The sequence below is a fragment of the Denticeps clupeoides genome, chromosome 1 (assembly GCF_900700375.1).
Source record: "Denticeps clupeoides chromosome 1, fDenClu1.1, whole genome shotgun sequence".
In the NCBI taxonomy this organism is placed as follows: Eukaryota; Metazoa; Chordata; class Actinopteri; order Clupeiformes; family Denticipitidae; genus Denticeps; species Denticeps clupeoides.
In genome coordinates, this window is record NC_041707.1 from 24,808,233 (window position 1) to 24,833,696 (window position 25,464).

Here is a 25,464-nt window from a genome sequence, read left to right on the forward strand (position 1 = left end):
GCCACTGGTGATGCACAGAACAGTGTATTTCTTGGTGCTGGTCCCAAGCCTGGGAATAATGAGAAGGATTGCATCAAGAAGGGCATACAGTGTAATATTGGTAATATTTTCCTAGTATAAACTACTGGATATTGGAAACCCTACAAAACACAACAGTGTATTTTTATAGTGCTATTGAACTATTTGAACAAATGACCTCTGTCTCCCCACCTCTGTACCTTGATTCGCCTTGCACCTGCATCTCTACACCCATGTGCCTTGTGATACAGACATTATACACACTTAGTGCATGAAGAACAAGAAGTAACTGGGACTATCCTCTGTAAGTCATGTTGAACTATAATGTCCTTGTAAGTCAGTAAATTAATTTTTTTCAGAATGGATTGGACAGTTGAAATGTTGATCATTGACAGACAAATGTTCTTTGTTACAATAGAATAAATTAAATATTGCACCATTACACAATGTTTTAAGTTGGCACAGGCCATATTCTATTCATGCAGCATGAATGTGATGTGAAATTTGAATTCAGTTTCAGCTCCATTCCATAGCTTAATAGGTATTTTGTGTTGAGGTTAATGCCAGAGGAAGTTTGGTTTGCTCTAAGTTTGAGGAAGTACTACTGTAACTTCTGTAACATTTCTAGATGACATCCAATGAATTTATTTTTTACAAATGCAAGGTTCTTGCATGGCAAGGTTCTTGGTTTTGTATGTTTATAACCATTAGTCTGAATGAAAAAGAATGAGCACATCTACGAACAAGTGTAAGTGCAGGACAAAAGTGAAATCAAAAGAAAAAATGGTCTGCACACCTAAAAGGACTCCATACGCCTTAATTCTTGAGCAACATTTCACACTAACCATCATTCAAAATGGATCTAAATGGAACACTCGAATTTAACAGTCTGAAACAATGTCCCAATTATTCAGTAGTGTTGGTATACTGCCACTACATGGAATCCCTCTAATTAATTTTTAATTGATGATCTTAAAGTAGTGTTAATCTAATCATCTAACATTACTGTGACTTCATCTACATTACATAACTAATCTATTATAGACTTATTATAAAGTGTTACACAGGGTTTTGTCATGAGGCACAACGTAGTATTTTCTTTTCATTTGAACTAGCCATCTGGTGGACAGCAATATTTTGGAAACTGAAGCTTGCCTAATTTGAACTTTTGTATGTTGGAGCTCCTGTGGTGGGGCACATCAAGCTTTCAATGCCCTTTCGGTCAAAGTTCCTCTGACCAAATCTTGAGCTTCCACTGCCTTTCAGAATTACAACATTTACCCCCTTTTAGTAGAATTCTGACCAAGCACAATAAATAATGACTGCAGATTTCCATCTTAAATTTAACATGTGCGTTTACACTTGATATGAAAAGAACATTAAAATTTGAATGCACCACAGTTTCACATCCTTGAAGGTAATGCATTCCAGAGCACTGCAGAAATGGAATCCAGGACATTTTTGCAGATCTACAGACTTTAGTTTGCCTGTTGTATTCATATTTAATCCATTTTACCACTTTACCCTCCCCATACACACACACATTCACACAAACCTGCTATTGAGTCACATTCAGTACCACATTTTTCCATAAAGTCATTACAAATAGATTGCAATCTACATTCGTTTTGTTCATATCCACACTGCTTCCCTCGCACTCCATTTACCAGGAAGCGGTAATTAGTTGTGAAGACGCCCCAGCCACAGGGAGACAGGGCATGAAAAAGGCCATGCAGTTACTAGGATTGCTGAGGCCTTCTAGGGAAGCAAACTCAGTGTGGCAGAGATCATTTGTTTGCTTTGCAATTATTTACCGTCAGTGGAGACAAATTGATTTGAACAGCGAAACCGACCTTCACTGAGAGGCACCAGACTTCCTGAGCACCAGCAAATTCACTTGAATAGCATGATCTTACAGGTTCACAGCGACTAATGATCACTAGATATTGAAGCATGTGCATGCAGTATTGTAAAGCAGGGTGAATTTTTCATGCTTTATGGCCAAATCTTTGCCAAAATCCAAAGGGGTAAGGAACAGGCCCATAATCAGAAGGTTGCCCGTTCAAATCTGAACTGAGAAGTTGCCACTGAGCAAAAGCACCGTCCCCACACACCGCTACTTGGGCGCCTTTTACGGCTGCCCACTGCTTACCAAGGTGATGGGTTAACAGCATAGGACACATTTCATTGTGTGCACTGTGTGCTGCAGTGTTTCACAATGATAGTCATTTCACTTTCACTTTCTTTCAAATTCATTAACTTAATTGCAACATTATTTTTGCAATAAGTATCTTACAGTTGTCATCAATTCCATGTTCAAATGCACTCAGCTGGGCTAAAAATGCAAAGAATTTTAGCAGCATGAAACATCCCATTTTCTGCTCAAAGTGCTAAATCATGGGCTTAAGCTGAACTGTGGATGTGTGGGAGAGAGAGCTTTGTCAGAGGGTCACATGTTTTTGGTGGAGAGGGAATGGGACAGTCCTACATAGGACTGGGCTCTATCCCACTCGCACCCCATGTGAGGTGGGGTTCTAGGTCACCAATTACTTAGGGAGTCTGAGAAAGTTGTATGGGTCTGCCCTCTGCTGTCATGTTAGATTAGTGTCAGGCGACTTGCAGGTAGATGATTGCTGGCTCTGCTTTCTTTCAGTTGACTGAACCTTGTCTGCAGGCCCAATCGACTTTGAATCTAATTGTTTTGTTAAATGACAATTAGGCTAAATGTTTTGGCTTTGAGCTTATCAAGCACTTTGCATACTTATTTCATACTGCTTTAGCACTAAATGAGGCTTTATATGAAAGAAATCAGGTAGAGTAGATTACCTCAAAGGTTCAGGTTAACACAAGCTTGAGATTCTTTGAAAATTTTGAACAAGCTCAGTCCTAGCCTCTAATAGAGGGCCTAAACTCCTTTGAATAGCCGACCCCCTCACCACCCCCAGACTGGGCTTTGACTGGCAAGAATGGGTCTGCTCTACTGAAATTATCCCTTTGGCGTCACAGTGAACAGCACTGGGTTCAGAAGCTTTGCAGTTGTGAATAGATTAACTTTTTATGAGAATCACAAGGGCGATTCACTGTGCTCAGCCAAACTAACATAATCGCAAAAACAGCATTTGATTTCCTAATAATGGCTCAGTGTCATCTTCAATTCAGTCTGCTTGTTCAGTGGCAGCAATTACCAGGTTGTACATGTGCAGACAACTACTTCACTAGGTGATAATAAGCCACTTTCTTTGTTACGGACCCTGAGCAGAACACATGAAGCAAAGATAATGCGATAAGTCATCCATGACTCCACAAGAAAAAAAAAACCTTGTCAAAAACTCATGGACTATGACAAACATGGGTCTTACTGGGTTAAGGTAATAACTCCTTAATAGCACCAGAGCCCTTTAATACAATAGAACATTGCTGCTCATTTGCAAAAGTCACTTCCTATTCAAAACACCAGGGGGTTCACACGTCTACCCCTCTTGCTGACTGTCCATGAGGGGCTTACCTTGTGTTTTTTAAACTCTGGCACATTTGTATTGCTCTATTTGGTTTTGTGTCCACAGCCGTGACGTGGGTCATGAGAGAGAACACAACCGAAGCAGTGGCCTTGACCCTGAGTCTGATGTCTCTTTAATAAAAGGCTCAAAGGCCATGCTTTGTTTTTGTTCCTCTGTGTTTTCTTTTTGGTTTTACTTCACCCAAAAACATTTTGTTTCCTCTGGATCAAAGTAAGGTCTGGACATTCACTGGGGCAGCACAAGTTCTGATGCCTGGCAGTTTCAGAATGGTCATCTTTATTAATTTAATTTCCAATTATGCATGGAAATAAGCAAAACTATAGAAGTAATCTCTTGTGCCAATCAAACCCTAGAAATTTGTAACATAATAATGTGTGAGTGTTTTCAGAAAAAAAGAATATAATGTAAAAAGAAACAATTTCATAATTTAATTTAAAAAAGGTAACTCTCCATATATGCTTTATCTTTTGCATGTAAAAAAAGAATTGCTTGTTTGATGTTGATGGTTATGACTGAATCATGATGGTGATGATGATCTGAAATTCAGAATATTAAATGATCAAAAAACATAATCTATCTTTCTTTCTCCTTTGGCTTTTAAGGGTTGCCACAGTGGAGAAACTGGACAGGTTTTAGAGCAAATACACTATTCTATGCATTTGGATCAATGAAAACCATGTTTTGGATGAGAAATGTTATATCCTGCAATGTTTGTGAGACACTTATGACAGATGGGATGATGGGGGAGGGTGATTTATGGCATGCCCAGCCAACAGCAGGAAAAACAGAGAAAGCTTTACAAACGACTGCATCTAGTAACTCCAGACAATATCTTTAACTCCAGACCTTGTGCTCTACCAAACACCTGCCAGGATTTCATGGAAACCTTTGCTGACAAATAGGGCATTATGTCCCCATGTTTCATACAGCATGGCAACATAGCAGCAGAACAGAAGGCCTGACTGGGCCTGCGGCAATATCGCCTTCAGATCGTATTACAGATACACATCCGCTCAAAGAGCTGTAGCCATGGCTGCATTACACTCCAGCATCATCTAAAGGCCTGCTGCCAGCGAGGATCATTTGTCACAATGCCTTTGGTCATTTAGAAATCAGTTCATTGTTACGTTCTTTTGGAATTTTTGTCGTTTGGTTTAACAAAATGAATTATCAGCTAATTTTATTAGGAAATTTGTTACACCATATACTGAAGATTTGTCAATTATACTATGAAACTGTACAAAAATGTTCCTTTCATGCCTATTTTACTGTTGAAAACAGTGTTCTGTGCAGATGTTAGTTTATGTTGTTCCCTGGTTTTTGTTTACGGCCACCAAGCCAGGTTTTGTTTCAGTCCTTTTATTATTTCTGGAGTGCTGGAGAGGACATCCACCACCCCCCATGCCACACACCCACCACCATCTCCAGCTACGAGCCCAGCCCCGTGTGGGACGTCCCTCTTGTCCCAGGACCCTTCAGTGGAGCAGCAGGTACATGCCAGTCATTTATAACATCCAGTGTTCCGGGACCGCCTCCCTGCACGGTGCAGGGATGGAAGCTGGCCGCTCTGCCAGTGGGGACATGCAGCACGTGCTGCAAAATCCCAGAAGGCACCAGACAGGGGTGCCGGGAACGGTCGCAGGAGGCTCCGTGACCGCCTCCCAGGAGCCCAGTGGTTGCCGCTGTCCGCCCTGATGCCTCCACTGATGGTACTGCTGGGGCTCCGAGGACATAGCTCTTGGAGGGGGGACTCTGTTGGGATTGACAGCACCTGGACACATCACCTGATCCCAAGCTATTAAAAGTCTGTGGCATTTTTGTGTACTTGGCCATGAACTTGACTTCCGTTTGTGAATTTGTTTATGTTCTGAGTTCTGGCAACCGCCACACACCTGCGGGCTAGTTTATGTTGTTCCCCGTTTTTGTACTGTTTACGACCACCAAGCCTGGTTTTGTTTCAGTCCATTGATTATTTCTTAATAAAATCCCTTTCCCAGCATGTCCTTCCGCGCTTCCTTCCCCCGTCAGCTCGCCAGCGTGACACATGTTGACAATGGTCTCAGTGGGCAGTGGAAGTATATATAAAATATACAAAGAGCTGATGTCGAAAGGTAAACACTGTAATTAGATCATCTGCTTGAGAGAAATACAATTAATGAATCTAAATGCATGCATACTACAAGCAGAATCTGGTTAACCTTCCTCTTTGGCTAATTCAGCCATTTGTCTTTTTGGGGTGTTAATGTCATATTACTGTAGTATTACTTGGTTCTCCCTGGATGTACTTCGTGGTGCAAATCTACAACAGATGCTCCTCCACTGGAGCAGCATGAGAATCAAGGGGCTCTGATTCACGTGTATTTCAGATCGTGTTGCTTACGGTGGTTTGTAATGGACTCTTATTTACATAAAACACTTTTCTCCCCCATCATGCAGCCCTCTCTGCCCCTCTGAATACTTAGCAAAGTGAATTCATTTAAATGAGAGTGTGCCCCAAGGGCCACGCAGTTCCAGTCCTGTCCTGATCACAGCATTGCTTATGTTCTTACATAACCCACAGCGTGAATCATTTCCCTGGATGGAGCGCAAACTTGAAAGGTCATGTTAAACAAATTCATACTGTGAGCTATACTACTTCATGAGGGTTAATCTGGAATTCTTCGTTAGGGCCTAATTGAACTTTGCCAAGTTAACCATTATGTTAATAAACATGGTGGTATTAAAGACCTAGTTTTAGAATGTGAATGAAATCTGGATTATTAGTATGTGTACAAATTATGGAATTAATAACATCCATTTGTTCAGTTTTGCTCTACTTGCAGTATTTGCTGTTTTGAACGCATCCAACCCCTGAAAAGGGTGTTTGAGGCTAAATTTGCCAATAATTTTTTAAAACTTTTTGATAAGGCTGTTCATTTACTTTTTTCATTTGATAAGCTGTTCATCTATACACTCTCTTTTCTGTATTTCAGAAACTTCTCAGTAAACTGCTATCCGTGCTGCCAAATAGGCTGCAGCATTAAACCGATGCATAATGTGTATGCTCAGAAACATACCTATGTGATTATTTACAGTTTCATGACTACAGAGAGTCCTGCTGGCACGTCTGAATCAGAAATATCCGCTCTGACTCCTGTTGCGGGGGCCTGCTGCTCATGAGAGCTATTTCCAGCATGCTACGGTCTAGACATGGCAAAATCAAGACCAGAATAAAACATAAACCCCGATTGAAATAAGTGTTCCTGATCTTAATGCACATTACCATCATGTCCCTTGGATAAAACACTTAAAAAGTCAGACAAGCGATGGTGCGGGGGTTGGGTGAGAGTGCAAGGGAAAAAAATGCCTGGAGTGTTGGGAACATTTCCGTGTTACTCTCAGCTACTTTAGCTGTCATGCAGCGGCACTGCAATGCATCAGTGAGTTCGGTGATGCCCAGCTTAAGCGTTCTAGCTGCCTCACGGTCAACTGGATTCTGAAAAACTTCCGTTTCAGCCTCAGCCTTTCAAAAACACCACTGGCATAAGTGAAACTGTCTCTGCACATTCTATCTAGTTCAGCCTTATGACAGAGTTTGTCACTGAGTGATGCAGATAGTGATGTATTATGATGGAATAAAGGGGGGGGAACGGAAAGCAGGGAGTGAAAGAGACTTAAAAGTAATGAAGCGCCCTCAAAAGAAAACTGAGCCTATCCTGGCTGATGGTTGGATAAATGAAGAGAGTGTGGCCTAGCTGGAGGACAGAGCAACATCACAACACAGAAACTGTGACATTAAGAGACAACACAATAAATCAAAATGACATTGTGTTGCATTTTGCCATCAGGGCAACCTACAGGGATGAATGGGAAAAAGCACAAGATCCCATCTGACACGATGAGCCATTATAGCTCCATGTCTGTTGCCTAGATACCCAGGTCCAGCTGAAGTTCAGCTATAAATTATGAGATTTGCTTATGTGCACTTGACCCAATGAAAGGGTCAGACAGTCCTGAGGGTTCAAACACTGTCAAAAAATGTATCATGACACCATGGCTGCCAGCTTTATCTTTGACAACTTTTTGTAATGTGACAAATGACACCATGTTAACTGGACCTAGGAGAGTATAATTTAAATGCACCACTTGAAGCATGTCACACCTTACAATATCTCTGATTTAGCAAATTCTGGATGAGCGTGTTGAAGTGGTTGAAGGGTGTTACTCAATTTTTTTTATTCTTTCAAATTATAGTAAATATTGAATTAAGGTTTTGCATAACAGAATATGTGTAATGATTGTATGTTTTTTTTATTTATATTGTGTATTTGTAGTTTAATATTGAATATTTGTTAAAAGCATTGCCTTAATTGCCCATTGAGCAAAAATGGTCATAGCCCGGCCAATGTGGTTGCACATCCCAGTGGATTTGACTTTGTTTAGAAGCAGAATAGTTGATTAAATGTAATCCTTTGACCTTTAAGCTCTTTATCAGTAGTCAAAAGCAATATGCCACCTGGGTTCATTGCACAAATTACATGAAGATACAGTACCAGTCAAGTTTGGACACATCAACTCTATGGAGGTTATGGAGACTAAGATGGGGACATTTTGAAGAATGCAAGAAATATATTTAAATATTTTGGTAGCAGGAGTTTGATGAATTTGTTTTTTCAATGTCATTTCATTTCACGTTCGTGACTGCTTTGTTTACTATCATCACCATCAGAAGCTGCTTCATGAGATGCTCAATAACATCAGTGAATGAAAAGAATGTGTTCAGCATAAGCATTCAGGACTTCACAGCAATACAAGGACTTCAATGCAATAAAAGATCCCTGATTTGGAGAGCTTCAAATGTTAAACATATTTGCATTTTTCCCATTTATTACATAGCCTCACATATGCTATTTCATGGCAAGACCCATGAATGAGTAAGTATGTCCAAACTTTTGACTAGTAGCGGAACACAGGGTCGTTTCTCGATAGCAGATGACAGTGTGGAAGCCTAGCAGCTTTCCAGCATTGGCTGTTTCCATGGCTGAACATGGCAGCAGTGTCAGGTCAGATCAATATATGGTTCCCAGGATTCCTTTGGAGCTTTAATCCAGGCCTCTGTGGGTGATGACCCCAGGGTAAAGCCTAAGCTCTTGTTTTCTTGTTGCATTTTTTCCAAAACTAGCTGGCCTTATGGAAAAGACAGGGCAGAACAGATGCTAATACCTAAAACAACACATACACATTTGTCTGTACATTAAACAACACATTCAAGAAGATGTATTACTCTTTAACCTAATAATTCAAAGCATTGTCCAAACACCTACATTTAAATGGAATTGGTTTAACATCTTAAGCTAATTTCATCAAATATAAATGTTTTAATTGTTGCTGGTTAACGTAAGGGGTATGTTTTCAAATGAAGGAAAGTCCTGCTTTTACAGAACATGCTTCCATGTTCCATACTCCTGCTTCACGTTTTTGTTTGGAGAGCTATATACCCATTTGACAAGGAATTAGCATAATTAGTGTAATAGACTTCTTTGTGTGAGTGAAATAGCTCTTTTGCCCGAGGCCATTCATTTCTCATGGTTCTGTAGTTAAACAGAGCAGATATTCTGCAGTTTCTGTTAAAGCTTGAGGTTGGCGTTCCAGACCTTCGAATTTAACAAGTGCACTGAACCCCCACCCCCATCCACACACAGAGAGGGAAAAAAAGAACAGTTGATTTCACAGATCCAATTAAATAATCAGCTTGTGTTATCTTACTTAAACTAACAAGCGATAATCTTGGAATGGTGTTAATCAGCCATAAAATTAATGACAATGTTTAGTCAAGTTCTTTGACTACAACTGCTATCTAATGTCCTCCCAGGCACCCCGGTCAAATTTTGTACACCAACTTGATAGTAAACATGGTGTCATGATCAAGGAGGAAGCAGGGAACTGAAACCTGTAACATTGCAGTTAGAAAGCAGTTAGGAATCCATAAATAAACTGACAATGGCTACGGCATAGTAGGGGTAAATGAAACACTGCCATAGGGAAAAGCTGAGATAAAGAGCTAATGTGATCCAGGCCCATGCGATGCGCCCCCGAGAGCAGCTTTTAAAAACCTCTCTGATACCAAATTGTCAGAGCAGATAAAGAACAGGGTTGGAAAACAAGGGAGAAAGGGCTTTGCTAACAGTATGGCTACATTCCCTGCAAGTGCGACTCACTTAAGTCAACAGCTATCGTTATTAAAAATGCAAAATTAGCATTTTAAAGTGGAACACATTTCTGTACTGTGCTCCAGGGGCCGTGAAACTCATACATGCATATAATATGTGCTCAGTCATTCCCAGAAAAGCTGAGGGGAGGTGGATTAAGTGAAAAGGGATCGGATTGTATTTATTTTTTTATTTAGGGGGTTTATTTAGAAAGAAGGTTATAGCCAGTGCTCTATTTAATGTTGCTGTGCTCTGTGTAATAAAACTTTTGCGGGGTAGTGGCCATTGCTATAACAGAAAATTTCCAAGAACTTTTAGACGAGTCTTTCCTCTGCTTGTCTGATTTAATTTTTCTCTGTGAAGCACAATCTTGAATTACAGCAATGACTTATTGTCTCTCCTTAGAGCACTTTGATACAAAATCACTGGGTTAATAAATGGTGACTATTTTTACCGATTTGTTATTCCATCCTCTGTGAAGCAAACTGTGTTAGCATACACATGGTAATGCTATAGGGGTTCCAAATTAAATGTGACTGTGCCCAGGAAAGGAAAGGCGCAAATCTTTCTCTTCCCACCCTAAACCCCATCAATCATAATCAATTGTAAATTCTTCACCTTGGATCCATTTGTGCCATTAAGATCAAACAAGATCCTTGAAGCAAAGCACCCCCCCCCCCAATCCGTCCCACCCCAAGATAATCAATGTCACATGATAGGAAATTTTCAGGAGCAACAGTAATCACAGTGAACTATTAAAAGCATTTAGAAATGGGAGTTTGCTGCCCATCTATTTTTCACAGGAAGATTTGCATTTTGCACAGCAATGTAATCATCTGGCAACAAACGCTATTTGAGTCATTACTTCCTCACATGAGAATGACCTAGGGACTATTGTTGATGCTGAACAAAGCTGATATTTACTTAGAATATTGAAACAATGTAATGAGCAACGCACATTTGTATTAGCCTGAGGATAGTCCCCTGAACCCCAAGCCTTTAATCTTTGCTCTTAATGGTGAGATCTGCTCAGTAAATATTAGCATACTCTTGATTACTAATGACAAGTGAAAGGAGCCCTTGAACTTGTCTGGGTTAAGAATCTTATGAGTGTCCAGGCATCAAGGCTGTAACCCACTTAGTAATTAATACTAATTGTCACTGTGGGCAATGTAGCATGGGAACAACTTGCACTTTATCATTTCACCTTCCCAGAGTTTTACCACCATCAGTGAAGGATGGTCTGCAGGACAGCAAATGTCCTGCAGACCATGAACAAATGTCCTGATTCATCAATGAAACCTTTATTCTTGAACATAAAAGAACACTGGCTTTATCATTTAGTATGTTTGTGCTCAGAAGATGTAATATTAGCAAAACTGTAATATTTTTTAAGGATGAAATGTGTTCCATTTCAGAGGCCACATAATATGTTTGTGGTTAACAAGGGGTACTTGTTTCTGAGTGCTGTGTAGTTTAAGGGCAGCGTCACTTTAACCAAAAGTGATTTAAAATATGGCTCATGGTCTTGTGGGAAGGCCATTGCCTTGGAAGTCATATGCTCTGGCCACAGGCACTTGGCCACTACAGTCATAATCGGACACAGATTGTTGAAAAACTCCAACTGCAACAATGGCAGCACATGTTTGAGGGAGGGGGTTTGGGTGTGTAATGAAATCCATTTGAAAATCTTTTGTGGGTCACATGTTCATTAGTCAGTGGTTACCTGTGAACTCATTTCTCAGTCAATTTACAGAGCTTGTTAGTCATTCAGTTTAACTCACATGCTTTGGACTTGTCCCAGTCTGAAGAAGGATTGGTCTGAAATATTCCTGACTTCAACGGAAGCGCTTAATCAAGACCTATCATTTAGTTTCAAAATGGCAGTTAATGGAGTGACCAGAGTAACTTCTGTGTATTGATATTTTCTGTGTACACATAGAAAAGTAATGTTAGAATTGCAAAATCTTATAATCCCATTAAGGACCCACTACGAAGGACACAACACTATACAATAAAAACATGCGAGGCTCACACACATAGAGGAAAAACAAGCAGGGCCATAACAGCTCATATCTACTATATCTACTAAAGTCCTAATTAAAGATATACCCCCCCCCCCTCCAAAAAAAAGACCTAAATGAGGATCACCTAAACATTTTCAGAAAATTGAACCTCAGAGGGATTGTTGACAAGCAATACGCTTAAGTGGCTATGCAATGGTTGTCAACAAGAAGCAGCAGCTGCTATATGGAGCGGCCGAGGGATGCGGACGCCCGGCAAATGCCCAGGGGATCCAGTTTAGCATGGCAATGAGCGAGATTAGTGTAATCTACTGTAATGCCAATGTACATTCTGCCTTCATGGATCAGTGGTTGGTACACCAGTCATTTCAATTTGGGATCTTACAGCACATTGCAGTTGTGGCTGCATCACGGTGTCGTTCATTCGAAGGCGCAAAAATTTTGTAATGCTGATCTGCAGCTCTATTTTGCTGTTTAGTGTGGTTACATTAGAGTGCTAAACACAATGGCTGTTGGAACACTTTCCCAGGTCAGCCAAAATGACTTGTCCGGACGCCTCTCCGATATGAAAGCATCACTGCATGGTGAGGTAATTAGCCCTTTCAATAAGCAATAATTCTTGCAGCTCATCACTCTCAGTGACATGATTTCTCTTGACACTTTGCTTCAGGCAGAACAGGCGGCGCATTTAAATGTGCATTAAGCAGGAAACAAGCTTGTCTTCAATTCCTTCTAATATAGAACCCTTAAAGTATTAAATACCTCCAACTGGTGTGTCTCTCCATAATGTTTTTAATATTTTTTATTTAATGTTATTTATTTAGTCCATATGAAGAACTTAGAATGCATCTACATGATTTGGGGTGTAGCTGAAATTTACAGCAGCTCTAATGCTATAAATTGGTGAAAGTGGTGATGAAAAAAGATGACTCTTTTCTCCTGATTTACTGGGACACTACTTATTCGCCCCATTAAAAAAACAGTCTTAAAAACCAGTGCGAATTATGCAGTGCACAGAAATAATGAAGCGTTTGCTATTCATGATGCCAATGTTGCTGTCAACAAAATGTGTCTTGCCCAGTGGGGCTGTACTATGTTATCTGGCACTGGCTCTGTGCAGCAGCAGAGCAGAGGAACCGGCAGCCCTGAGTCGCTCCAGTTAATACAGCGTGATGTGAGCAAAGCAGACAAGCCAGCGGAGCGCACCCCGCGGTCATGCAAAATGCAAAAGGAATATGACTTTATTACAGCCTTCTAATGGTGACATAACAATCTGTTAAAGCACTTCCCTGAATCTCACTACATCTCTCACTTCTCAAACCCCCTCCCCCTTCAGTCCCCGTAACTCTCTCTATTACTGTCCCTTTCTTTTGTCTCTCTAGAGTGCAATTGTTTGAGAGAGCGAGAGAGAAACACAAATTTGGAAGTTTTCTCTTGTATAGTTTAGTAACAAATAATGAAACTGTATAAGTGTGGCAAATCTGATCCTGCATAGTCAATACATCATCGTGTTTTTCTACCTATTAGAAAATGTAAAGTTTGTTTAGCTGACCTTATTCCAAGAGAAATTCAGTTCTTGCAGAGTGACGTAATTCAATGTGCATTGTAATATATGCAAATATAAGGTCATGGCTGAAAAAGCCTCCAACATTTCCCTGTGGCATAGCAGGCCTTTGACAATCCCTGAATCACTGTATGATGATCTTTAGAACAATGTTAATGGTGGCATTAACAGCTGATGACACATTGCATCAGGATGTGGAGCTATGTGCTGATAGCTGATATCTAGAAAAATTCCCAAAATGCAGTTTAAGGTGGTCCTGCAGTGTTTTACATTTTACATTTTTGGTGTAAATGCTGTAATATTTCTCGGCCATTCAGGTTCTGTCTGTTTATCTGTTATTCATGCATGTGAACAACACACTGTAAAATGTCATCTGCTTAATCATCTATGACTGTCTCTCAGTTCAGCCCACTGGATTTGTGTCAGATGAGTGCTTCAAAATAAAATAGATGGAGTGTCACAAATTCTGTTCCTCTTTGTTTATTATCAGGTCCAGCGGACCGGTGAGCATCTGAAGGATCATGTACAGAAGCCTTTTTTCAAATGAGCATTTGATCAGTGCGTCAGGAGAAAGTTCCAAAATAATATTTCCACATACATTAAAATATGTTTGAGACTCATTTCAGCAATCTTTAACATTGATAGAGAGCTCTCTCCATCCTCCTGGACCTGGACCATCAGTGTCAAAGTTTAGAAGGACTTTAGAAAATGCCAATAGCATCATAGTGGAAATATACTTGCATCTGTTAAAACCTACCCTGCACTGTTCAGTATCTCCAAACATGGAAAATACTTTGTTCAGTGCACCTTGATAGACACCTTGGCTACTGCACTACTATATCCCACTACTACATAATAAACAGTATATGAGGAAAGTTAGTTCATGAGAGCTGTCAGTCATTACCGATGTCCCCTTCTTGAACCTAAAAAAACATTAAAGCTTGTTTTCTAGGTTTCAGAAATAGTTTTTTTCAGAATGGCTTTATCCTCTATCCAAAGATGAGCTGATCAGCTTACAGAGCTCTTCGTAAAGATTTTGAATCTGTCCCTGACATCTGCCACTGACCTCCCCTTAGAACAAGGTATCGTCCCCACACACTGCTCCTCAGGTTCTTTTAATGGCTGCCCACAGCTCACTAAGGGTGATGGATTAAATGCAGAGGACACATTTTGCTGTTTGCACTGTGTTCTGTGCTGTGTATCACAATGACAAAAACAATCACTTTTTCACTATTTTTCGCTATCACTTTCAATATGTCAATTTTACATATTTACATCACCAATATTATTTTTCACCGAACATTTTATTTTCCATTCATCTAGTAGCCAACACATAAGAAGAGTAGACATGTTCAACAGTGTACCAACTCATGATATCATATTCAGAAGATGTCAGAGATTATTTCCGTTATTGCCTGCAGCAAAAGAAAGAATGCAATTATCATGAGGAATGTGCAGATTTACCAAATAGTATAAGCCAGTCAAATTTAATAAACTATTTTGTTCCTTCCCAGTCTTTGATGTGATCAAAAGACATAATCCCTGCAGTGTAGCAACCCAGTGTACAAGCCTGCAAATTAATTTACTGTAGAACCATTCAAGATGGAATCAGTGGGCTTTATAGATAAAACATATGAACATGTTTAGTAAATCCAAATTCATCACATTTCATACACTCCAAACTAACATTGCCCAAACATTCAACTCTTTTGGAAATGAAAAATTCTTGGAAGTAGAACAAAAGGATGTGATGTAACTCACAGTAATGCTCACATAGCATTTAATGGTGAAGCATCCTAATCAAGAATATGTTACCTTTCTGATATTTAAAACCATATTTTCATTAATAAATGTAGGTCTTGTTATACTCGTCCTTGAGATATTCACACTCATTGACTCACCTTCTATAACAGATATTTCCTAAGCAGGATTGTAGCTGCTGGAGCCCACAGGATGGCATGCACACACACACACACACACACACACAGTATTCATTCACATACCATAGTGTGCATGCCTTTGAACAGCAGGAGAAAACCGAAGAACCCAGAAGAAATCCTTGCAAACATGTGAAGAGCATGTCAACTTTGCACACACAAAGCTGTAGCGGGAATTCAAACTCATGACCTCAGAAGTATAAGGAACATTGCTATCTACTGTGCCACCCATGTACAAAAAGATGAATAACGCTTTAGAAAAAGCAGAATGAAGTTTTTGTGAATTAATGTTCATGTCACTGTGAATTATGTCTTTAACATGCATATTTTATGTAGTTGTTTAGAAGCTTATTATTCCATATATACACTGTTAATGTCAACATGCCCATAAAGTCACGACCAAGGGGGGGATGGAACGATGGAAGTTGAGGGTAGGGAAAAAGGAACACAGTTTATTGAGAAAACAAAGGAAACAAGCCACCACGCCTTGCGCTGAAAACAGTCCCCTCTGGTTCTGCTGTACTCTCCCTGCTTGCCCGCCTTCACAAGTCCTACGCCTTGCACATGGCAGCTCTCCTGCAGACCAGCAGGCCTGGATGCACACGTGTCCACATAGGTTCTTGTATTGCACACGCAAAAAGACATACGACATACAGCACAAACCATGCAGAGGGAGACAGTGGGGACATGGATCCGCTCTGCCCCATCCACGGCGCCGCCTGGCGATATGGAGCCCCAGTCACGCCGATGGTAATCAGCATTAGCTGGGTGCGTTCAGGGCTTGCACCTCAGGTGCGTCTGTGGCGTCCAGGGGAAGCTGAATATCACACTGTCATATCTTATTGTGTTAAAAATACAATTACAAAATGCTAAACATCTGTACACCGGAACACATAACCTCTGCCTGACCCTCTTAATAGTCTAAAACTACTGCTTAAAATCTATTCTTGTTTTTGTTAGTAAGGAAAGCGATATTCCAATTTAATATGATTTCTTAAATTTCTTATCTAAACCTACATATAAAAATGAGGACAGTCATCGCTTATTTAATGTACAGTGTATCATTTATTTAAAGGCAGTATCCATGAATTTGATCTACTGAGAAAAGTTCCAAAGTTGACTCCTGTTAATGTTCCTTAATGAAAACGCTTACACCAAAAGACTGCCTGAACATGCTCATGATGTATTGATCTGAGAAAAAGCAGACATCAGTATATCTTCCCCTCTGTCGCCAGACCTGTGGCTGACGTCCCAAAGGCACTGAGGGTTAGTCAATAGTCTTCCATTAAGGGCGTATTCGCTGTCATGATGACCTGCTGACCCTCATGCTGGTGCCACATGGCCCTGACCGACCACACAAATATGAATTTAACCCCACAGCTCTGCTACAGACTAGCCCATTAGAGTGTGGTATTACTTACCACCAACATGCACTATTGATTTGCCCTAATATCTTTTGTCAAAGCATGTACAATGATCAGAAAACATGGAGACTTTGATGCATTGCACTGACTTCTAACACCAGAACACTGACAGGCCTGCTTTCTGAGTCTTGTTTTTTATGCTGATCGCATCTTCTCACCTTTCACAAAGGACATGTTTCCATGCAAACATTCCAAGCAGATGTCTGCTAATTTATAGCTCCAGATGACAGACGGTTTTGAAGTTGTCCATGAATGACCAGAGGTCAAGGCTTTTCATTTGTTTGGTCTAAATACAATTATCTGCTGGGTAATATTTGTCACAACATTACAATACATGCTCATTATTAATTTTAAGGAGATTAAGGTGATAACATAAATTGTGCACACCGAATGTTTATGTATTTTTTTCCCATCCCATACAAATATGAAATCACATGCACGTAAAAATCTAATTAGGTTGCAGACAAACACAACTGTGTTCCAACTGTGAAGCTCTGACGTTGTCTCTCATATCACTGGAAATGTCTCATTTTGTGTGATGTATTGTAGTAATTTTATAAACCCAAATATGCATCCCTTACTTTTTGATTAAATTTACCTACAACTGCATTAATTCGTTTTTTTTTTTTTTAACCGTTGTTAGAGGATGTGTTTTGGGGGTTGAATGTAAAAGATGGTTTGGGTGCTTTTTAGGTTACCTGTTAGCGCGCCGACCCCAGAAAAAGCTTAGAAAAGAGGCAGAATAAGAAAGCCTCCTGACAGGGTCAGACAATGGAGAACCTGGGAACTGAGAAATCAGTTCTGTTTTCCTGATCCTATATTGTTGCTGTGAAATACAAATAATCCTATAGAACACATATTTAAAATTGATGCTCCCAAAAAGGAACAAAGTTCATTTTATTTATGCCTCTTTTGCTTCCATTATTGTATGCTTGTTTTCTGAATGAGTTCCCAAAAAAAAGGGCTTTCATGTCATGAATATTGCATTTTCATTTTATTATAGGGTGTCATTGTCACAGCCTTTTTTCGGTTAAAAAGCCACTGTAATCTGTTGGTCGCCTTTCAATTGACTAACTGTGTCTCTCTAACATCTTCTAAATTAATGCATTCAATAATCCATCTGAAAGTCTGCTGGGACATCCTCAGTGTACCACAGTTCCTCTCAGATTTCAGCACTTAATGAATGGGATGTTGTTGATGTTGTTAAGTGCTGTGTCTTTGGCCTTTACCTCAACCTCAGAAGACCCTTAGGAGTTTTCCCCATCCTCAAAGGCAACATGAGAAGACTAGATCTCCTCTTTATACAACCAACACTGGGGCATGTATGCATTATTAGAAATCAAGAAAAAATCTAATAACTTGAAACAATTGAAACAAATGACCCTAGAACAATGGAGTGGACAGTTCTATCTGAACATCAGAATATGACCCAGACTCTAATTCACACTGGCACATGTAGTGTTTGTTGCTTGGTTTTTGCTGTAGGTTCATTCTTTGCAAGAGGCTACAGTTCTAACACTGAGCTGAGGTTCTGGCCCATTTTAAACTCAGCCAGGGCACAGTGCCAGCCCACCACAGGGCTTACACACACACCTTACATTCACTCACACATTCACACCTATGGTTAATTTAGAGTCAACAGTCCACCTGTGTGTATGCCTTTGGAAGGCGGGAGGACACCAAAGAACCCAGAGAAAACCCATGCCAACATACAAATAGCATGAAAACACACACATCCTCAACCTCATAACTTTGACAGAATTAGGCAATGTTGCTAATTGCTGCACCACTATTCAACACTTTTCCCAAGAATAGTTTAACACTAAATGTGATAAAAATGTTTGTAATAACTTCTAAGGGCAGAAGTCAAAACCATCTAACTAAAAAAAAATAAAAAATTACTGGGGATGCCACTGAACCTGTCTTTGATTACATGTCCAGAAAATACATATACAGTCTTTTTTTCTGCAGTAAATTGAAATGCAACTGTTGGAAATATGTTAATTAGGTCATGCAAATTAATACAAAGTGCCGAGACAATGTAGTGTGCAACTGTACCAGCTCAGTTATTCTCATAATCACCTAAGGCACCAGTGTCTTGCTGCATTATCCACATTTTTGCACCACAGAGGAAAGTGGTGAGGATAATGCAATGTATTATAATGTGACTGATCTATGGTATTTAGCAGACACCCAGAGCAACTTACAATCAGTACTTATAGGGACAGTCTGATAACATTCAAATATATGTCATTTTTATGAATGGACCTTCTTGGATTAGTAGATAAAATTAATCCTAAAATCCTATGTTCCTGGAAAGTTTTAAATATTTTGAAGTGATCTATATTTCTGAGCTGTATAGATAATTCCTTGATCAATACAACAGTCTCCTCCAATTATTTTAATAAATTGGAGTTCATAATGCAAATTATATAATGATTACATGCTGTTTGATGAAACAACACACATGGTTATTTACCTGTTTGAGAATGATTGTCAGAAGGTGTGATGCTCAAAAGTGCCTCTGAGCCACTTTGGTCAAAACATTACAGTAAGAGCTAAAATGATCAGGCAGATATCTACTTGCATTTATTTATGCCTCTGAAGATAAAAATATTTATTTGTGCCTTCTGTTTGTGCCTTTGAAGATCCACAGCCCAGACTGAGTGGGCAGGAGCAGGTTGTGATGGAGTTCAAACGCTGAAGAGCTCAGCCATTACAAGAATATGGGCAGATAGGCACTTAGAACATGATCTCTTAAGCCACATAAAAAAAACACTATTCTTGCAAACAGTTTTTTTGTGATTTTGAAATTGTATGCATAAAGCCAGTAGTTACAACATATAATATATGTTACAAAACATGTAAGGTACATGTGTTGTTCATTTATTTTATAAATAATACCACAAATTACCCAAACATTATGTCTTGATCCAAATAAATATATTATATAAACTGACCACAGTACTATTTACATCAGAGAGCATCTTTGATTGTACACAGCGTACTAGAAAATAAGATATTATGCAGGCCAATTGTAAACATATGGTCAGTGGATGACTTTTGCTAAAATATGAGAAATGTGCTGACAGTTTTGGACTTTAATTTAAATTAAGAATAACATTACTGAGGCTGCATCCAGCCAACCAGTTCTTTGTAGACACCGCTGGCAGTAAGTCAGTATTTTATATTAAGCTTCCCATTATGCACTCTAATTAGCTCTGAATTAGTGCATATTGTATCAGGTTTAGAATTTAATTGATCTTTGCCCACCTTCAACCACTCCCTGGATTGTAGAGAGGCTCGCAGTAGACTGCAGGCCGCCAAAAGGTCATCTAAAAAAGGCAGTGTAAAGGCAGTTTGTAAAAGGACAGCTTTTAGTTTCAGAGAAAGTGAAGAAATTTAATGACTGTACAGTGATCTCTGCCACCGTCCTCGCCTGGAAAACACAGCCATATCCACTGATAGAGCCATTAAACGCAAGGTTAATGTTTCTGCCATGTGAACCTCATAATCTCGCCTTTTAAAATACTGAAGTAAAGTCCACCTGAGTACAAATTCATGTAGTAAGATCATTGTTCCTCAGGAATTTCAGTCTGCCAGGTTGATAATCTCCTGGTCTTATTGAACCCTTATTACTGCACTGGACTCTGGACACCCACAAGAATACGAGCATGACACAAAAAGTGATGCTAAAGTGAGAAAGCAGTCACTAGACTCCTTACTGTCTATCTTTTGTATATCCTCAGCCATACGTAATTCCTTATAGCCCTATTTCTACATCTGCAAATATGGACTACTCATACAAAACTGAAGAGGCACATTCAGGTCACCAATTTGAGATGGTAGTATATTATAGTAAATAATCATGATCAGCACAAATAATCATGGACCATACACACTGTTTACAATGAGAATGTACTCTGCCTCTTAGGAATTATAGAGAAAACTATATAATTGCATGTTACTTTACAATTGTGGGCCTTCTAATGTAATGTAATAATAAATTATAAGCAGAGGTCATGAGGTTAAATACAGAGGTCATGAGGTTTTTCCCCCTTGTGGAATTTCTACAGGAACTCCAGAGTGGTAAACCCTTCTCCATGACATTTTCAGCTCGTTCATGTTGTTATTCTTGCTTGACCTATTCTGCCAACCCCAATCCATAAGAACCTATTTACTGCCGGGTTCACCAACATGATGCAAATGTCCCTGCGCTCCGGCCTATTTCTGGCAGAGTCTGAGGACATTACCAAAGCAAACAAATGCTTCCCTCCCAAAGCGGTTGAATGCACAGGTTAACTGCAGCTCGGCCCTGAATGGCTGTGACAGGGAGTAGGCAGCCAGAGGCTCAACTGACCCGGAAAGGCTGGGGGCGCGAGTGTGGTCTTTTAGGAAAAATCTCTCGAAGCAGCAGCTTCTCCTTGTTAGACAAAAAAAAAAAAGAAAATAACAGACATGCTGGCACAGGCATACCAAGGCAATCATGTGCTAAAATATTACTGAGACTGAAATATACTTGCGATTTGAGCAAAGTTTTGCAGAAAAAAAGTACTTCAATTGCACCAATAAAGTACATTTTTAGAACATTAAAACATATTTATTTTTAACTGGGTATAGTCTCACATAGCTATGATGTACAAAAACTCAGCAGTGGAAAATATAAGGGTACTTTTCCTTTCCTGCCATTTCAAGGCAAGTTGCTCACTGAGAAAGGAACTTTTTTTTAAAGGAGGACTTTTTTTACAATCCTGAAGCCTGTTTAAAAATGGTTACGCATTACGTGAGAGAAAAGGAGAACTTTATTAATTAACACATATTATTTTTAACTTCGTCATTTAAAAAAAGGAAAATAGAGAAAAAATTTACGTGAACGACATGTCTTAGTACAAAAACCCGTTGGGTCACATAAAGTGCACAGTAAAATAATAATAATAATAATAAAATCTGAATAGTCCGAGATCACTCGATAACTATTTTAAAATGAACGTCGAGCTAACGTAAAATAGAAAACATGCATAAAAACAAAATCATTGATATTTATACATTCAATGACATATTACTTGCGCAGTATTCATAATTCTGCTATGAATGCATGCTTGCACTATACTTTGGTCCATATATGTAATAAATGTAACAAGAACAAATAATTAAAATAATGCTGTATTAATCATCTGGAATTATAATTACACATGATCATAGTAATGGTCGAAACAGCGCCTTATAAATAAAAAGAAAAACTCTTACGTAAGTACAGTAAGTGAGTAAGTGGTTTAAAAAAAAAAAAAAGGATGAAGAGCCAGTGGTCGCCTGGTCGTCCCGAGGTCATACGTCCCCGCCGAACAGGCTGAAGTAGTACAGGCCGCTGGCCGGGTAGAGCGCGGGCAGCGGCGCGGCGAAGAGCTGCGCCGGCGCCGGCGCATCGCCGTCCGCGCACAGCTGCCGCTTGAGTTTGTTCCGCCGGTTCTGGAACCAGATCTTCACCTGGGTCTCGGTCAGCTGCAAGGAGCTGGCGAGGCAGGCGCGCTCCGCGCTGCTCAGGTAGCGCTTCAGGTCGAACGTGGACTCCAGCTGGAAGATCTGGCGCTTGGAGAAGATGGTGCGCGTTTTCTTCTTGGCCGCCCCTTTGGACCTCTTGGCGAGCTTCTCTCTCTGCTTCGGGCTGCCCGGCCCGCCGCGGACCGGCGGCGCGGCGGAGGAGTCGGAGCTGTCATCGTCCGGTTTTACCGGAGGAACCGCGCCCGTCCGGCTGCTCGGCGCGTCCTTCAGGCTGAGGATGCTGTCGATGGTGAAGCTGAGGCGGGACGGTCTGCATGGCTGGCCCTCTCTGCTCATATTCCCCCCCCCGCTGCTGCTGCTGCTGCTGCGGCGGCGGCGGAGGCTCATCGCGCCGCGGCCCGGGATCCCGCGCCGTCCGGACGCCCCGCCGCCTCAGCGGCGTTTTCATTGGCGGCGAGGGCGGAGTGACGCCAGCTGTCGGCGTGGTCGGGGGTTACACCCTCAGGCCCTACTCCTCCTGCATGCTCGTGTTGGGGTTTTTTTTTTTTTATTTCTTCAGCAGCGAGCTGTCAAGTCTGAGAGCTTAATTTAATTACATACTGCAATTTACTTTTATATTCGTTTCTTTGAACGACGGAGGTCACACCCAATGTATATTTATTATTGCCCATCTAAAAAGCGTTCTGCGAATTGCCGTTTCAAGTAGTTTTATTTAAATAATGCCTGTCACGTGTCATTTTAAAACACACAAGGAAACAGAGACCTAATTATTTCCTTTTATTTCTTTATTTGTAACCACATGATAAAAATATCACCATATAAAACTTTAAATAAAAAATCATAATAAAGTGTACTCCACACCTCTTCTCGCCGCCTCTATGACTAACATGTGCGCCAGAATTATTGCTTTATTTAATGGTGCTCAGAGAACAGTCCGAACGGTGCGCGTCTTTATTCTCAGTCCCAGAAGCCAGTTCCCTCTCCTTTACATCCACGGGCGTGTTGCGGAGGTGTGCGTGTGTGGAACGGCTCCGTCACACCAGAGCCGCCATCTGCGGCCTCAGAAGCGCGAAGGGCGGCGCGATGGAGGAGAGCGCGTAACTCCCCGCGCCCAGGTTTTCGTGGAAGATGACCGGGACGCGGACGACCCTCTGGGCGGAGTAGGGCAGGCTGGCCTCCACGTCGGCCGCTGCCTGCCTCTTCCACTTGTTCCGTCGGTTCTGGAACCAGATCTTCACCTGCGTCTCCGTGAGCTGCAGGGAGGCCGCCAGGCCTGCGCGCTCCGCGCTGCTCAGGTAGCGCTTCAGGTCGAAGGTCGACTCCAGCTGGAACACCTGGCTCCTGCTGAACACCGTGCGGGTTTTCTTCTTCCGGCCCCCCTTCTTGAAGTCTTCGTCCTCTGTCTCCCCACGGTCCGAGAGAGGCAGCTGGTCCCCAGAGCTTCCCTTGCGACCCGCCAGACCTGCACGCAAGAGAACACGTCAGGTGACATTTATTTCCAACCCACCTAGATACGTAGATACGAGCGAACTAGAACCCAGTAAAACTGGGGAGAGCATATTAATAATAAGTAATCATTTATTTCCTTCCAAGTGTACTTTGTAATCAGCCAGTAACAAAAGCCGCGGGTTCGTACTCACTAAGAAGCGTTTGTCTGAACTTTACGCACTTGTGCAGCGTGGCGCGCTCTGGCTTGGCGGCGCGGGGGTGCTGGCTCCACCGCGGTCCGCCTTCTCCTCGCGGCCGCGGCGCCTCGGCTCTGCGGGCGCGGCAGCTCCCTCGTCGGACTCGTTCGATCGGAGTAAATCCTCAATGAGGAACGAGGAGACCCTCGGCGGCGCCTTGCGCGTCTTCTCCAGCATGGTGGCCGTTTTCTCCGGCTCAGCTGCTGAAAAAGTGACGTTCGTCCAGCATCACAGCTTCTCCACGGGGCGCGCGTGGGAGCGTCTGGGGTCGGGGCACCTTGGAGACGCGCGGATGTCACACCGTCCCGCGGACCGGCTCGCCTTGAGGGGCTGATAGGTCCTCGCGAGCTTATTTAGGACAACCAGGGAGCGAATGGAGACGCAGGGATCAGGCCTGCCTGGTCCCGTGTGGTGCACTGCCTCCTATCGGCCACCCGCGCATTTACAAGCGCACTGTGGGTAGCAGAACTTCCCCCAAAAACGGAGGTCCAAGCAGGTCCGACTTACTTACTGGTAAATGTTAACTGGTTTTTTATTCATGGAACACCGTCAGCTCGGGTCTGTGCGCCAAGGCTGGGAAATTACGTTAACATCGAGGTAAGCTACGTACAAATCTCAAATGTTGAAGGTGCTTTAGGACCCCAACCTGTAACGGGTTTAATCGAAACGGGTACAAATTATTGCTAATTATTCCGGAAAAGGTCTAAATTAAATCACTTGAAATTTCAAATCTCATGTAAATAATTGTATCAGTCGTGATTAAAATAAAGTCTATAACCCACGTGTTTGGATTGGTTATTGTTATTATTTGTATTATTTTGTTGATGTAGTTTATTAATGTGTAATTTTCGTTAAATATCTTCACCAAGCACGCATTGGGGGGTTCTATATAATAACACATTGTACAAAATGCGTTGAAATCTCTATGTGAATACCAAAAACAGGGGTTTAAATAGGACACGCGTGGAAAATATTTAAGTGAACGTTGTGATGTGTTTTACATTTGTAATGTGTGATGCCCAGAATTACATTTTCTTTCAGTTTACTCGGTACTGCAGGATCTGTAGGCTCACTTCCAATCTTGCGTGTAGAGATTGTCCATTTCTCTCGTTTTTCATATCTGTCTCGTCTGGTAAACGACTTCGCGATTTCGTGCTGATTCATGATGTTACTCTGTTACTCTAATGTGATCAAGATACATTAGCGTTTCCCGACAGCTTAAAACTCCGCATCAGCATCAGCACTTTTACCCCCGATATCGCAATCATACACAAAATCAATAAGTAGAAATGCTGCAGGAACACGCACAACTCCATCTGCGGACGTCGTGAGCGACCGTTTCCTGCCCAGATTCTGAGAGCATTCGTGTCATTGTTGGCCAGAAACTCGGGTGGTTTGGGGATTATGGGTCACTGTTACACGGACTCTGCTCCAGGTCACCGCTGCGCACTGGGCCAGCAGGAGAGAGAGACGACCCGAGGCCAACCAGAAGCCTTCATTCTTCCATAAACCCTACACACACACACACACACACACACAGAGAAATGGCCCCGTGGATGATCTTCATTCAAAACTGTATGCTAGGATGGCTGATCAGTCGGACAGAA

The 25,464-nt window shown here is 41.3% G+C and overlaps 2 protein-coding genes across 2 annotated transcripts; both read right to left on the minus strand.

The window, feature by feature from the left end:
* Positions 1-21,277: 21,277 nt before the first annotated feature.
* On the minus strand, positions 21,278-22,619 carry LOC114798427 (homeobox protein HMX2-like). Its single transcript, XM_028994140.1, has one exon. The coding sequence runs from the start codon at positions 22,557-22,559 to the stop codon at positions 21,999-22,001; it is 561 nt and encodes a 186-aa protein (XP_028849973.1). The 5' UTR covers positions 22,560-22,619; the 3' UTR covers positions 21,278-21,998.
* A 320-nt stretch (positions 22,620-22,939) lies between these two features.
* On the minus strand, positions 22,940-24,209 carry LOC114797646 (homeobox protein HMX1-like). Its single transcript, XM_028992590.1, has 2 exons — positions 23,842-24,209; positions 22,940-23,634 (listed from the first exon to the last, which is right to left on the minus strand). The coding sequence occupies exons 1-2, from the start codon at positions 24,032-24,034 to the stop codon at positions 23,207-23,209; spliced, it is 621 nt and encodes a 206-aa protein (XP_028848423.1). The 5' UTR covers positions 24,035-24,209; the 3' UTR covers positions 22,940-23,206.
* Positions 24,210-25,464: the final 1,255 nt, after the last annotated feature.

What these genes read in the sequence shown, in the direction of transcription:
- LOC114797646 (XM_028992590.1), bottom strand. Translation starts at nt 24,034, where the DNA reads ATGCTGGAGAAGACGCGCAAGGCGCCGCCGAGGGTCTCCTCGTTCCTC. An exon ending in GAGCGCGCCACGCTGCACAA is followed by an intron (nt 23,635 to 23,841) that starts GTGCGTAAAGTT and finishes TCTTGCGTGCAG; the next exon opens with GTCTGGCGGGTCGCAAGGGA.
- LOC114798427 (XM_028994140.1), bottom strand. Translation starts at nt 22,559, where the DNA reads ATGAGCCTCCGCCGCCGCCGCAGCAGCAGCAGCAGCAGCGGGGGGGGG.